General features: G+C 51.9%; 1 protein-coding gene across 1 annotated transcript in view; it reads left to right on the forward strand.

Moving 5' to 3' along the window:
• Window positions 1-13,964, forward strand: part of EFCAB6 (EF-hand calcium binding domain 6) — a 255,607-nt gene that overhangs the window by 160,082 nt on the left and 81,561 nt on the right. The window contains exons 18-20 of the mRNA XM_040233143.1: window positions 1,310-1,424; window positions 3,756-3,889; window positions 8,609-8,844. Coding sequence (XP_040089077.1) covers window positions 1,310-1,424; window positions 3,756-3,889; window positions 8,609-8,844 — 485 coding nt within the window. The remainder of the gene's footprint in view (window positions 1-1,309; window positions 1,425-3,755; window positions 3,890-8,608; window positions 8,845-13,964) is intronic.

The following is a 13,964-nucleotide window of genomic DNA, read 5'->3' on the forward strand; positions in this document are numbered from 1 at the left end:
TGATGGTGGTGATGGTGGTGATGGTGATGATGGTGATGATGGTGATGGTGGTGATGATGATGGTGATTATGGGTTCTATCTCATCCCATCCTCCTGCTCCCTCCCCCTGATTCAGCTTCCTCCACAGAATGCAGTCTGTGTAGCACTGACCCCACTATTTTTCTGCTCTCTACCTGCTCTGGCTTCCTGTGCCACCACAACCCCTGATCAGCACCATGTTAATGGCTTGTCTGTGTGTTCCCCACCCTGAAACACTCAGGCAGAGCCTTTATTCTAACCCATCTCCATACAGCCTTCCTGTGTCTATCCTGGGAGAGTCCAGTCATCCTGGGTATCTTTGGTCCTTAGATGCACAGACACATTTTGAATTAAGATTCAGTGTCCTTTTCTGGAAGGAAAGTCATGTTTTCTCATTTAAATTGTGAATGCTTCGTAAGAGTCAGGGGTGCTGTCTTCTGTCCCACTTCTAGCATCCCTTCAGGGGCATTCACCTCCAGGCAGGTATCTGTGTCCAGGTTGCTGACTAACTGGCTCTTGGCAAAGGGCTGCCAACGTCACCTACCCCTGGAACAGCCCAGACCATCAGTTCCTCCTGGGCAGAGTCATCTAGGGGATTCTGCTTCCGTCTGCAATGCAGGGAAATATGTTTTCTCAGTCGCCAGCCCCTCCAGCCCCCACCTGCCGCACACACAGAACAGAGGCCATAGGTCCACAGTAGGTTATGCGTGGTGGAGTGAAGGGGTCCTGGGTAACTTTCAGCAAGTGGATCACACCAGGAGAGGAAAACAGGTGTCCATGGACCCCCCACAAAAAGCATAGTAACTTACCGTTTAAACTGATGAAACTCCAATCAAAATTCTAGTTTTCCCTCCTCAAATCACCCTGCTTTACTCTACTCTGTTCGTGTTTCCTAGCGTGTATGTGAGTATATATAAACCCAACTTTTGAAACTTGAAAGCTGCTGCCGCCACAGCAAATGTGAATTTGGACACCTGGACAGCACAGCCAGTGACAGGCTTTGCAGTGATGCCTGCAGCCTGCATGCCAGGTTGACCAAAGCCAGGTTGGGCCAGGTTGGGAGCCCACCTGCACCTCTGTTCTCTCGCTCAACCAACCAGCCTTGCCCAGGGCCCCAGCCCCAGGACACCTGGCCCCGCCCGTGGGAACCTGGGGGTGGGAGCAGACAAGTAACAGCCAGGCTGGCCCGCAGAGGCCGTGGTGATGAGCTCATCGCGGGGCTGGAGGGCTCAGCCAGCAAAGACCCGAAACCACCTAACAGTCTTTCCCCCTCACTTGTCTTCCTCGTCAGGTCCTAGAAGATAATGGAATGCCCATGGAGAACGATCAGTACACTCTGTTGACCACAAAATTAGGATATAAGAAAGAAGGGATGAGTTATCTTGATTTTGCAGCAGGATTCGAAGGTAGCTAACAGCCAAGTACCAACCTGGCTCCCACACGGGGCCCCACGGGTCTTTCCGCATGGGGCCCCAAGGCCGCTGGGGTTGAAGTAGTGTGCGCTGAGATGTGGAAATCACACGCGTCCTAAGACTGAAACAGACATTCTTGTTTAATTTTATCCGTGTTTCGGCCTTTTTTTTTTACCCCCACTCAGCTGCACTGTGAGTGCCAAATTTTGTCTGGCAGAGCCTTCTACAAATAGTAAGAGCACAAATGGTTTCTAAAATTGACTCCCAAGCCTGTGCTCCTCCAATCACACCTCGTGTCCTCTAAGGTTTTCCTCCTAAAAGTAGATGCTGGTTATTGGTCATCAGAGCCACCTGTGCACCAGCGGGGATCGTGTCCTTCCTGGACCCAGAGGTTCTGAAAGATTCAGTGACTTGGCCCAGATCAGCCCACCCTTGTCCCTCCCCTACCCCCGCCCCACAGGGTTGTCAGGGGACTCATGGTCCACAGTGAAGTCTGCTCAGCGCCTGGGTCCACGGTGCAGTCTGCTCAGTGCCCGGGTCCACAGTGCAGTCTGCTCAGCACCCGGGTCCTCCCATTTGCCCCTTGCCCCTGTTCTGCTCTCCCAGCCACACTCCCGGCAGATGGACGACCAGCACCAAGCCTCCCGCTTCTCAGCTCTTGTCTCTCCCCTCCCTTGTCTCCATTCTTACTGAAGTTTAGATGGACAAATAAGCCCTCCGGAAAAGCTGCAGAAATCCCATGTATATATCCACGAGTCCACGGATTATATGAAAGCACTGCAGGCTGGACAGGGCAGAACCCAGACCCTGCTTGCTTCATGCTGTCCTTCCCCGGGGCTGGTCTGAGCGATGACTGCATAGTGCAGTGGGCCTCCTCGAGGAGCTGGCAGCTGGGACTCCGCCAGGAAAGAGGAAGGTCCCATCCAGCCCGCCCCTCCCCGACCAGATTTCATTTGCTGATCCTAAAGGAGAGAGGTCCTGCAATCCCCTACCCCTAAGACAACACGAGAAGCTGTGGAATTTTAGGATTTTGACACTTCCTTTGGCTATACGCTTTGACCTTTTTGAGGCAATAAAAAGATGAGAAAGGAACCCACATTTATCTTAGTGAGTGCTTCCGGTGCCCTGGTGCATCCATCACCGAGGCAAGTAAATCGGGGGCCTAGGGTGAGCAGTGACTTCCCGAGGTTCCAGAGCAGGGGGCCTGTCACGAGTGGGCACCTCACCCTGCAGCTTCCTCTCTTTCCCCTCTTCCCCACTCTGTCCCCTATCAGTCCCTCCAACACATGGCCAGATGCTGGAGGTGGGGAGATGGAGGCTCCAGGCCATGGGGGCTGGGGGTGGGCAAGGCAGAGGGGATCAGGCACCAGGGGGAGGTGTTATCCGCCGGGCGTAGCAAACCCGGGGTGGGGAGGCCACTCCAGACCCAGGTGCAGGCGAGGCGGAGGCCAGGTTCAAGGCTGGACTAAAGGCTGCCCATGAGTTCCAGAGGCCCTGCCTGCCATTCATCCCCCAGACCACATCAGGGAGGGGGGTTACAGCATGTGTAGAGAGTCGCGTCCTAAACCAAGTCCGAGGTTGCAGCCTGGCTTTAGAGAAGGCCACATTCAAGTCATTGCAACCTGAGGGAAATGGGCTGGTTTTTAAGTGGAGGTTACACTTCCTTCCTCCGTTTCAGGGAAGAGAGAGACGGCCTCATTCAGTCATTAACCGGCTGGGCTCTGGAAGCCGGTGGGCCTGGGTTAGCGGCCCGTGAGCTCTGTGACCTCGGGGAAGTTGGACCCCTATGTCCTCGTCTGTAGAATGGGCATAGTAATAGGTCTCTTTGTGCATAAACCAGGCTTAAGGAGAGACTCTGCCTCTTACGGCCGTGGAAAGGGCCAAGATTTGTCCAGAAGGTGTCTGGAGGCCTCCAATCTAACATCCACCACAGCTGTGGGCAGAATCTGTCCGGTGACTGAATTACGTGTTCCTGCGTTGAGGACCTGATTCTAGGAAACAGAATGGGCAGAAATCCCTTTCTCCACCTCTGGTAACTAAGGGATAGACAAGCAGGATGTGGCCCCTGCCCTAGAGCAAGGACGGAGGAGCCAGACGCGGAAACGTGCCAAGCGAGAGGGTGGCCCTGATGGTCTGAGGACAAGCTCTTCTCGTGGTGACAGGGACATTTCTAAGATCAGAACAGAGTTCACGCCATGTTCCGTCACAGAGTCGTAGTACCGTCGAGAGTTCTAGCAGGACTGGGAACTGAAGAAGTTAAGCGTTGAGATAGAAGTACAGAGGCGCACCCACCACTAACGGAAGCCTCCTGATTCGCTGTTTCAGATCCTAAGATGAATGGGGCAGAAGTGACCCCACCCCAGACTCCAGCTTTTCCCAAAGGTGACATGGACAGCTTCTTTGTCACTGCTGAAGAGTGCCTCAGACAGTTCCCCCGGAGACTGAAGGAATTCTTCCGGGTAAATCACAGCCTCCCTGCTGCCTGCCTTATCTGGACCCAGCCCCCTGCCCCATCCTCCTCACTGTTCAGCCACAGCAGGTATGAGCCCTGCAGCCCCAGAGCTCTCCTTCCTAGACTCAGGCTTGCCCCTTCTCCGCTTCTGGGGAAGGGACTTAACTCTGCGATCCCCTCTCCTCCCTTGCTGACACTCTGCTAGGCCTGCCTTCTGCCCCTCAAAGATGTTGGAGAAGTAAGGAGACCCTCCTCACAAGACAGGGATGGGGGGTGGGAAGGGTCCCAAGTTACAGCGAATTTAGGGTCCTTTCAACCATCCTATCCACTCCTTCCTATGCTCACCAAACAAGCTTTGTGCACTTTCATCATAAGCTGGATTCTCTGCTGAAAGCTGGGGCTGAAAACTGGGAGCCCTGCTCAGGGAGCTCAGTCCAGCCCCAGACAGATGGTCAACCGACAATTCAGACACATTGCGACTGGCTGTCATAGAGGGACTGGTACTGTCTATGGGAGCACAAGGAAAACAACCGTTAAGGAGGGCTTCCTGGAGGAGGTGACCCCCTAACATCTTAAACCCTTAGCATGTGCTGGCCAGGCAAAGAAAGGAGCGAGAAATAGAAGAGTGGGCTTCCTCAAGGTGGGTGGCAGACAGGCCATGGGCTTTCGGGAAAGCTCCCAGCTCTGCGTGACTGAGGCATGGGTTGCATGCAGAAGTTGTAGCGAAAAAGATGGGGGAAATAGCAGCCATTCAAACACAGAGGCAGGGACAGAATGACCTCAACTATTTTTGTGTTGAAAAGTAAAGTGAAAGTGAAAGTAGTCAGTAGTGTCTGACTCTTTGCGACCCCATGGACTATACATTCCATGGAGTTCTCCAGGCCAAAATACTAGAGTGGATAGCCGTTCCCTTCTCCAGGGGATATTCCCAACCCAGGAATCGAACCCAGGTCTCCTGCATTGCCGGCAGATTCTTTACCAGCTGAACCACAAAGAAGTAAAAGAGGGTCATTAAAGTGGGAAAGATCAGTTTGATAAACTGACCATTTAGCTTCAAAATGGGGCAGAGGGCCAGTGTGTGGAGACCCCAGGGTGAGAAGACCCCAGGTGAGGAGACCCCAGGGTGTGGAGACCCCAGGGTGAGGAGACCCTGGGGCATGGAGAACCCGGGGTGAGGAGACCCCAGGGCGAGGAGACCCTGGGACATGGAGACACCGAGGCATGGAGACCCCAGAGTGTGTAGGCGCGAACACCTCAGCAGACGAAACAATGTTGAGTCCAGGGGAGGGGAGGTGCGGCGTGCCCTGTGGGTAGAGCCAGCCCCCAGGAGCAGGGCAGCCAGTTTACTGTGCTTGAAACATCTTCCCGGCACCGATTGCCAATTGGAGGTTCATTTTGGTTATTATCGAGCTCCCATTTTATAATAGACACACTTATGATTGTCTAGCTTGGATTTGCAGGATGGTTCTGACTTTGACTGATGGCCCAGCCATCAGACCATGCATCCTGATTCTTGGTTTGAAAACACACGACCATCAGAAGCAGACAGGGAGAAGGGTTCGTCCTCATCAGATAATCCCATGTGCCCAACCGAGAAGAGCACGGAGCAGGCAGGGGTCCTTGTGCGGTGGAGAGCCTGCTTCTCTGAAGGAGAGCCTGGCGGGAGGCAGAGAGGGCAGAGGGGGAGGTCGAGGCACCGGGTCAAGCCGTCCCTCGTGCTGGTCAGCCGGACCCTGAGAGGCCATCACCTGCTGCCCCACCAGTGAAAACCCAGACCCCTGTTCTGGCCCCTCTATGCTGTCTCCTGTCGCTCATCTTTCCCAGTGGGGCCACAGAGAAGCCAAGCTCCCTGCTGGCACCATCGTCTTCCTGGCTTTATTATCAGTGAAACTTGGTGACAGCACACGTATGTCCTATGTTTCCTAAGATGGTCTCTATTTTAAATAATTAATTTAATGGATTGATTTAATAAATGTACACAAACACCCACTCCATCCTGCAAGGAACTTATAACCTAGTGGGTGAGACAAGCAAACCCCTAACTGCCAGGGTATGCGTGATCCAGACTCAGATGTCGGTTACATCCAGGACCCTGGCGGGGGCTCATTGCCCTCACGGGTGTATGTATGGAATAGAGCGTGTTTTGGTGGTTGACTGGGAAGGTCCAGTCACTTTATTTCCTTTCTTGAGTTCCTATTTGTGAGGAATTCTTGAATCTCTCTCTCCATCAATAATGAAAAATCTATCCTGTATTAGTTGCAAATACTGTTAATCCTGCTGCTGCTATTTGCTTAGTGATCTGTAGCCAGATGAGTGGATCTCAGCGCAGGTGGGTCCACGGACAGCAGCAAAGCTGAGCAAGGTGGCCTCACCCTCCCAGGCCAGGCCAAAGACCACGAACAGTGGAAGGAAATAATTTATTTTAGCAAACGGGGCATCTCCCCTCCCTGACTGTGGTGAGGAAAGCAGACACCAAGCCCCCCTTGGTGACCTGGAGTCATGACCTGGGCACAGCTTCCCATGGCCCTTGTGGGCTCACCTTCAACCTCATCCTCTAGACAGGGTCTGTGCAGGTTCAGGCACGTGTCTGTGGATTCAGGTATGTTTTAAAAAAAGCCAACAGGACCGAGCCCCCCTCTCCCCTCCACCACACAGAAATAGGATCTTCTATACGTATGCTTCAGCCACTGTGTTTTGCGCTTCACCATTTGTCTTGAATGCCTGACCCTGCAGAGTGGTCTCCACACATTGCTCTGCTCAGGGCGGCCCCTGTCTCTCAGAATGAGCCGGGGTCCTGCTTGACTGGCTGCAGCCCCTTTCGACCCATCTCGACGCCTCCCACCCCGACCCTGGGTCGCACTCCGGCCAGCGCCCTTCCTCCTCTTGCGTCCTTGCACATTCTGCTGCTTTCCCCGGATTGTGGTCTGAGCTGCTGAAAGAAGGCGCTGCCACTTCTTGAGCTGGAAGGCCCCGGAGGATGAGCTGGAGGCCAGGAGCTTGATTTGGACCTTGCTCATTCTGACATCCCGGAGAAGGCAATGGCACCCTACTCCAGTGTTCTTGCCTGGAAAATCCCATGGACGGAGGAGCCTGGTGGGCTGCAGTCCATGGGGTCTCGAAGAGTCGGACACGACTGAGCGACTTCACTTTCACTTTTCACTTTCATGCATTGGAGAAGGAAATGGCAACCCACTCCAGTGTTCTTGCCTGGAGAATCCCAGGAGTGGTGGAGCCTGGTGGGCCGTCTATGGGGTCGCACAGAGTCGGACACAACTGAAGCAACTTAGCAGCAGCAGCATTCTGACGTCCAAGGGGAGATGCTGCAAAGCCTTTGGAAACGTGCATTTGGCTGCTGTGGGAGGGCTGGGAGCCTCGAGGTGGAGGGAGTCGTGGCAGTGACAGGCCCGTGGTCCCAGTGGGCGGTGCCCTGCAGACGAGGCTGCTGGATGGTGGCACCTCTGAGGGGCAGGGGCAACCCTTGACGTTGGCTCCCACCGTATTTAATGTAACGATTGCACACATTGGTGAAGTGATTGCACACTCTGGTGAGTGAATAAGTGAGTGAATACAAGTAGGTCTTCCACAAAACTCTAGCTGGTTTTAATTTCACACCTGAGTCGAAGCAGGTCTTGCTTTATGTGACCTCTGTGGAGGGTCCTAGGATATGGAGGTGCAGGCAGGGCCCCCAGAGTGGCCGGAGAGACCCCGGGCGGGGCCGTGTGAGGTGCTGGTGGGACCAGGGGTGGGGACGACAGCCACAGCGGCTGCGCTCCAAGCCCAAGACGCAGGGAGCCCGAGTCGAGGGAGCGGGAGTGTTGGCCCAGATGGACCCGATTCAGATCCCTCTGCCGGACGCTTGCTGTCCAACCTCCGGCAACAGTAATAGTAACAAACAGCGTTTCAGACCCTAATGGAACCTACCCATCTGCTCCTAAGCACTTCGCCTGCTTGGCATAGTCAGTCCTCACGATGACCCCGTAGGCAGGGACTCTGTCCTCCTCTGTGATGGGTGAGAAGCCTGGCGAGGTTCAGTCTCTTTCCTCGGTCACTCTGCTAGTACCGGGCAGAGCCGGGCTTGAAAACTGAGCAGCCTGCCCCCCTGGATGTGCCCCGAGCCCTGCAGCCCGATTGCAGCCTCAGGTTCCCTGCCGGCCTCTGTTCCCTCACCTGCAAAGTGGGAGTCACCGCAGCGTGACCCGCAGACGCAGAGGCAGGGCTCAGGCGGGCGGGCGGGGCCTTCATTTCATCCCAGGCATCAAACCGGGGCCCATCCTCTAGGCAGCTCCTTGGCGGAGTTCAGCTCAGCACCGGTTCTCCTGTAGACAGCAGCTGCCTTTCTGAAAGGTGTTGCCATTTCCAAAAGCCATATAAAAACATCGAGGACCAGATTTTTATATGTGCTAGAGAGCTCCAGCATACTTGGTCTTCACTTCCAATATTGGAAGTACCACTGGCAGAAGCCAGAGGAGCATGAGGGAGAGAAAAGCCGCTCCAGTCCCTTTCCTGAACTCTGTGCACTGAGAGGGCGCCTGAGGACAGAGTTCACCATTGCCCTGGGAAAGCAAACCATGGCAAGGGGACTCCCAGAGCAGGGAAATCTCCAGAAAAAGCCACAGCGGAAGCACAGCCCTGCCCTCTTGTTGGGGATGAGTCCACAGAGCAGGGCGGGAGTGGGGTTGGCTCCAGGTTTCGGGGGCCAGGCTGTGATGCTGTGTCCCGGCTCCAGGACCCGTACGCTGCCTTCTTTAAGATGGACACTGACGGGGATGGCGTTCTCACCATGTACGACCTCCGCCGCCTGCTGCAGCACCTGCTCTTCAACCTGAAGGACGAGGAGTTCGAGCGCCTCCTGGGCCTTCTCGGCCTGAGGCTCAGCATCACATTAAACTTCCGGGAGTTCCGCAACCTGTGCGAGAAGAGGTCGTTCAGTACAGATGACAACGCGCCCCAGAGACTGCTCAGGTAAGAGGCCAGCTCGAGGCGGCGTCCATGCAGGCACGGTGCCAAGGGCCGGGGCTGGGGGCGGGGCGGCTGCCGTCCCCGATCTGTTCACTCTGTCATTTCCTTAGTTCAAGAAAAGCCACTGTCAGCATCACACGCTCAGTGTAGAAAGACTAGAAAATGCAGAGACAGGTGAGAAGATACACTTGATCTGAGCACCCGTGAGCATCGTTGTTTTTTTTGTACTTCACTGTGCATCATCCCAGTCTGGTTAATTTACACATAAATATACACGCGTACTTGTATGTTCTCGTTGTTATGAACCCAGGGCCAGATAGATACACATGTCGCTCAGCCTTCCAAGACCTCTGGGAGCACCGCATGCAGAGGGCGGAGCTGGGTGCTTGTCAGGAGAACACGTGGACTCCCCCAGGCCTGAGCCCTTAGCTTGGGCAGTAAGCCTGGCCTGGGGAACCACACAGCACCTTGTGGTGATTGGTGGAAACCGAGTGTCCTCTCTGTCTTTTTTCCATGCACATAAATCCACCCACGTACTTGTATATTTGTCTCTTTAAAACCCTGGGGTCAGCGGCGCCAGCCGCTCTGGGAGATGCAAGGACCCCTTCCAGCCGTTTATCAGGCAGAACTCCCCACCCCTCACCCCTGTTCACCCCACGCCAGCCTCACTCACAGTAGGAGAATCTGTGTGTCCAGCTGAGGCCGTGACTTGTTCGTCTCCTAGGCTTCGCTCAGTAAAGGCATCTGCTCCTTGAAGTAGCGACAGGCCTCCCATCTTACCTGGGACCTGTCACAATCACCTCCCCAACTGAGATCTGTTGACAGGCATGGATGAAGGAGACATTCAGCCGCTCCCTTACCAATTATTACAAGTATAATATCAATATTTTTTGAAATGTTACCCTCCACTTTGCTAGCTTAGGGCTGCCCTTGATACTCAGTGATTCAGCTCAGTAGTGACATCATCCCTGGGCCCTTCTGCCCTTAAGGCACCTCCAGCCCCCAGGGGCTGCAGACAAGTGCCTACCCCCAGACAAGGGCATTCCCCAGGAGGGGGAGCCCCTAGAAGCCCCTGTCACCAGGCCAGACTCTGTGCCATTTGTGCAGGCTGCAGAGGCCACTGACCTTGCCCTTTAATTTTCCCTTCTGAACTTGCTGGCTTTATTTTGTCTCTACTTAAAAAGCTAGCAAGGAAGAAAACGACTGTAGTCTCTTTCTAAGTGAAGCGATCATGGAACACGTGAGCTGGACACCTGCTTCCAATTGCTCCAGTTGTGAGGAGCTTTAATATGGGACTTGATTGCTTAACGTTCAAACAAAGCAAGAAAATATCCTTCAGAAAGAATTTTCTGGAGAGTGTATGCAGAACGGATATGGAAAATTTCAACCACAAGTGCAGTCTTCCCATCCACGTGATTCGGCCGTCTTAGTTGTGTTATTTGTTCATCCATCCCATGTTTACCGAGGGTCTGCTGTGAGCTGGGCATCACCCCAGGACTCGGTGGTGCAAAGGTGGATAAGATGAACACTCTCCTTGAGGGACTCGGGGCTGAACTGCTGCTGCTGCTGCCGCTAAGTCGCTTCAGTCGTGTCCGACTCTGTGTGACCCCAGAGACGGCAGCCCACCAGGCTCCCCCATCCCTGGGATTCTCCAGGCAAGAACACTGGAGTGGGTTGCCATTTCCTTCTCCAGTGCATGAAAGTGAAAAGTGAAAGTGAAGTTGCTCAGTTGTGTCTGACTCTTCGGACACGACCCCATGGACTGCAGCCCACCAGGCTCCTCCATCCATGGGATTTTCCAGGCAAGAATACTGGAGTGGGGTGCCATCGTCTTCTCCGGGGCTGAACTGGGACAAGTACAAAATCCCAGGAATGCAAGGATATCTGAATTGCCCCAGGGAGGGGAGAGACCAAGCCTGCTTGAGGTGAACAGAAAAAGTAGGACATTTCAGTTAGATTTTGAGATTGAGGAGGAGTTTGTCCAGTGCGAGCTACCAGACTGTGGTCCAGAGCCAGGGGGCAGCATTTGCAGAACCGCAGAGGAGGGAGCGCAGAGCCTACTCGGGGACTGGGCAGAGCGTGCGGGCACAGAGTGGCAAGCACAGTGGGCAAGGAGGCCTGAAGTTGCAGGAGGGCCTGGTGAGAAGGGGCTTGAGTGTCAGGCTTGGTCAGCAGGCCGGAGAGGATCCTCTGCCGTGGCGTGTCAGAGGGCGTGTTGTGCCATGCAGACATCCTTCAGCAGCCACAGAGTAGAGGGTGGATGCAGAGGCTGGATCCAGGAAGACCAGCTTGGGCCTCAAAGGTCTGGTGTAGTCCGAGCTCTGAGACCCAACCAAGGCGCTGCTTTAGAAAGCCAAGCCTTCCCATGGCCGGAGCCCGAACCTGTGCTTCGTGAAGATGTATCTTTTCACACCCTACAACCCTTCAAGGAGGCATTGCTACCTGAGTTTGCAGATGAAGGAATTGGGGCCTCGAGGAGAGTTTCTGACTGGTCCAGAAGGACCCAGGTGATGGGCAGTGGACAGAGACTGGAACTCAGGGTGCCTGTGGGGAGGGGCCACCTCCTCTGTGTGGAGAGTTGGTCTCTTTCACCCCCCAGTCTCACTGTTCTCCACTAGCCAAACCTGGACGCCTTCCCTTTTTAGAAGCCATCCCGCCCTCTCACTTGGACCCCTCTGCGTTCTGGGCCTTCACCTTCCACCCGCATCATCAAAGTGCAATACTTTTGAAAACTCTGAAGGTTCATAACTTTGTTGAAGACAGGAAGACCATCTTGTTTGCTTCATAACTGCACAGCATTTTCATCTTTAGATGTGTAAATACCAGTTAGAGTGATTAGTCCAATGACCTGATTCATTTACATCGTCTGTTCCCATGTTTAAAGCACACGGGCCTTGTCCATTTGTCTGCTGACAACCCACATCATGTTCCTTTTGGTGCGTGTACATCATCAAAGATGAAAGGAGCTTGTCAAGTTAGCAAAATTAGACCGTCAGCTTCTCATCACAAAGCATTGTATGATCCAGTCCTTCCTGAGGAATGACTGACTGAATGGAAACAGATTTCCTTGCTGTTCTTGGATGTGAACCACTCACTCGCTCATCAGGAGATTTGGCTTCTATGATCCAGTTCACCATCACCTTCTGGTTCTTCTAATCATTGTGAAACATCTTGCGATCTCAGTTTTCTTCCCTTTGCCATCTGGGCATGAAGTAAGAATTCTCAGTTCTCAACTGTGTTCAGTGAAAGCTAACGGAAGAGCAGGATGGGGTCCCTGGCGTCTTTTATACCTTTCTGAAAGACGCTGTTACACTCAGGGCAGTGCAGTCAGAAAACTGAGGGGCGATGTAATAGGGAGGATCTATTTCAATGTGATATCATCCTGCCAGGAGACTCTCTTTGTTTGATCTATTTCAATGTGATATCATCCTGCCAGGAGACTCTCTTTGTTTGATCTATTTCAATGTGATATCATCCTGCCAGGAGACTCTCTTTTTGTTTGTTTTCCTGTTATTATTTAGTCTCCTTTTTCTTTTTAGCATAACTGGAAACAATGAATGAAAAACAATTGACTGTTTCCTAGAATAATCAAATAGATCCAGGATCATTAAATCAGGCTCACTAAGACCCCATGCTCTGTCCTATTCTAAGAGTGTTCAATGGACGCATGTGGTAATTGCAAGATAAAAGGAGTTTTATTTCATAAAGAAAATAAATCCCCTTTTTGTGTTTCTTTGGAAGATCTCTAAGAAAGAATAAAAGTCATGAATGCCACTTTCTATTTTCTGGATCATACAGACTTGCTATTTATTCTTTAAATATTTGATGGAATTCACCTATGAGATCATTCAGTCCTGGAGTTTCCTTTTCAGAAGAATTTGAGCTGTAAATCCGATTACTTTAATAGTTACAGGATCACTTAGGGTTTCTGTTCCTTCTTGACTGAGCTTTAATAATTTGTGTCTTTTAAAATATTGGTCTATTTTGTTTAGCCTGTTGAATTCATGAGAATAAAGTTGGTCACAGTATTTCCTTACTGTTCTTTCAATAGCTGTGGGGTCTTTAGTGATATCCCTGTTTTCATTTTTTGATATTGGTAGTTGATGTCTTCTCTCCTTTTTCGTTGACCCATTTAGCTGAAGGTTTTATTAATTTTATTGATATTTTCAAAGAGCAAGCTTTATGTTTCCTTCATTTTTCTCTGTTGTTTTTCTGTTCAATTTCATTGATTTCTCTTCTTTAATAGTTTCTCTTCCTTCTTGCTTTAAGTATGCAGTTGATCCTTGAACAACACAGGGGTCACAGCAGCTGATCCACCCCCACAGTCAAAAATCTGTGTAGAGCTTTTGACTCCCCCAAACTTAACTACTAATAGATGACTGCTGACTAGACAACTCACAAATAACATAAAGTTAATTAACAGACAGATTATATGTATATTATATACTGCATTCTTACAATAAAGCAAGCTAGAGAAAAGATAATATTGTTAAGAAAATCATGAGTGAGTGAGTGAGTGAAAGTCGCTCAGTGGTGTCCACTCTTTATGACCCCATGGACTATACAGTCCATGGAATTCTCCAGGCCAGAATACTGGAGTGGGTATCCTTTCCCTTCTCCAGGGGATCTTCCCAACCCAGAGATCGAACCCATACAGGAGAGAAAATGCATTTACAGTACAGCGTTTATCAATACTGTAAGTTCCTATTGTCTGTTACAAGATGAATCGTCTGTCAGTACCCATGTCTGTGTCGTCTCCTATGATGCAAAGCACTGGAGGTGGCATACATGTTGGTGTACAGCTCTACACCTCAAAGATGGAAAGCTAGTGTGAAAAAGAAGTCCATATTTACTTAGAGGTATAACAGTTCATGCACGGATAACAAAGAAGCAGCAGTATGATTTCTTTAAAGGAGCTTAGTGTAACTGATACAATTGCTACCTGGTGGCCTAGCCTACACAGTAATGAATTAATCACTGTAAAACCTGTGAGGCATACAGTGCCTGTGTGCATGCGTGCTCGGTTGCGTCCAACTCCTGCCACCCCAGAGACTTCAGCCCACCCAGCTCTTCTGCCCATGGAATTTTCCAGGCAAGACTACTGGACTGGGTTGCCATCTCCT

Source organism: Oryx dammah, unplaced genomic scaffold, assembly GCF_014754425.2.
Source record: "Oryx dammah isolate SB20612 unplaced genomic scaffold, SCBI_Odam_1.1 HiC_scaffold_29, whole genome shotgun sequence".
NCBI classification, from domain to species: Eukaryota; Metazoa; Chordata; class Mammalia; order Artiodactyla; family Bovidae; genus Oryx; species Oryx dammah.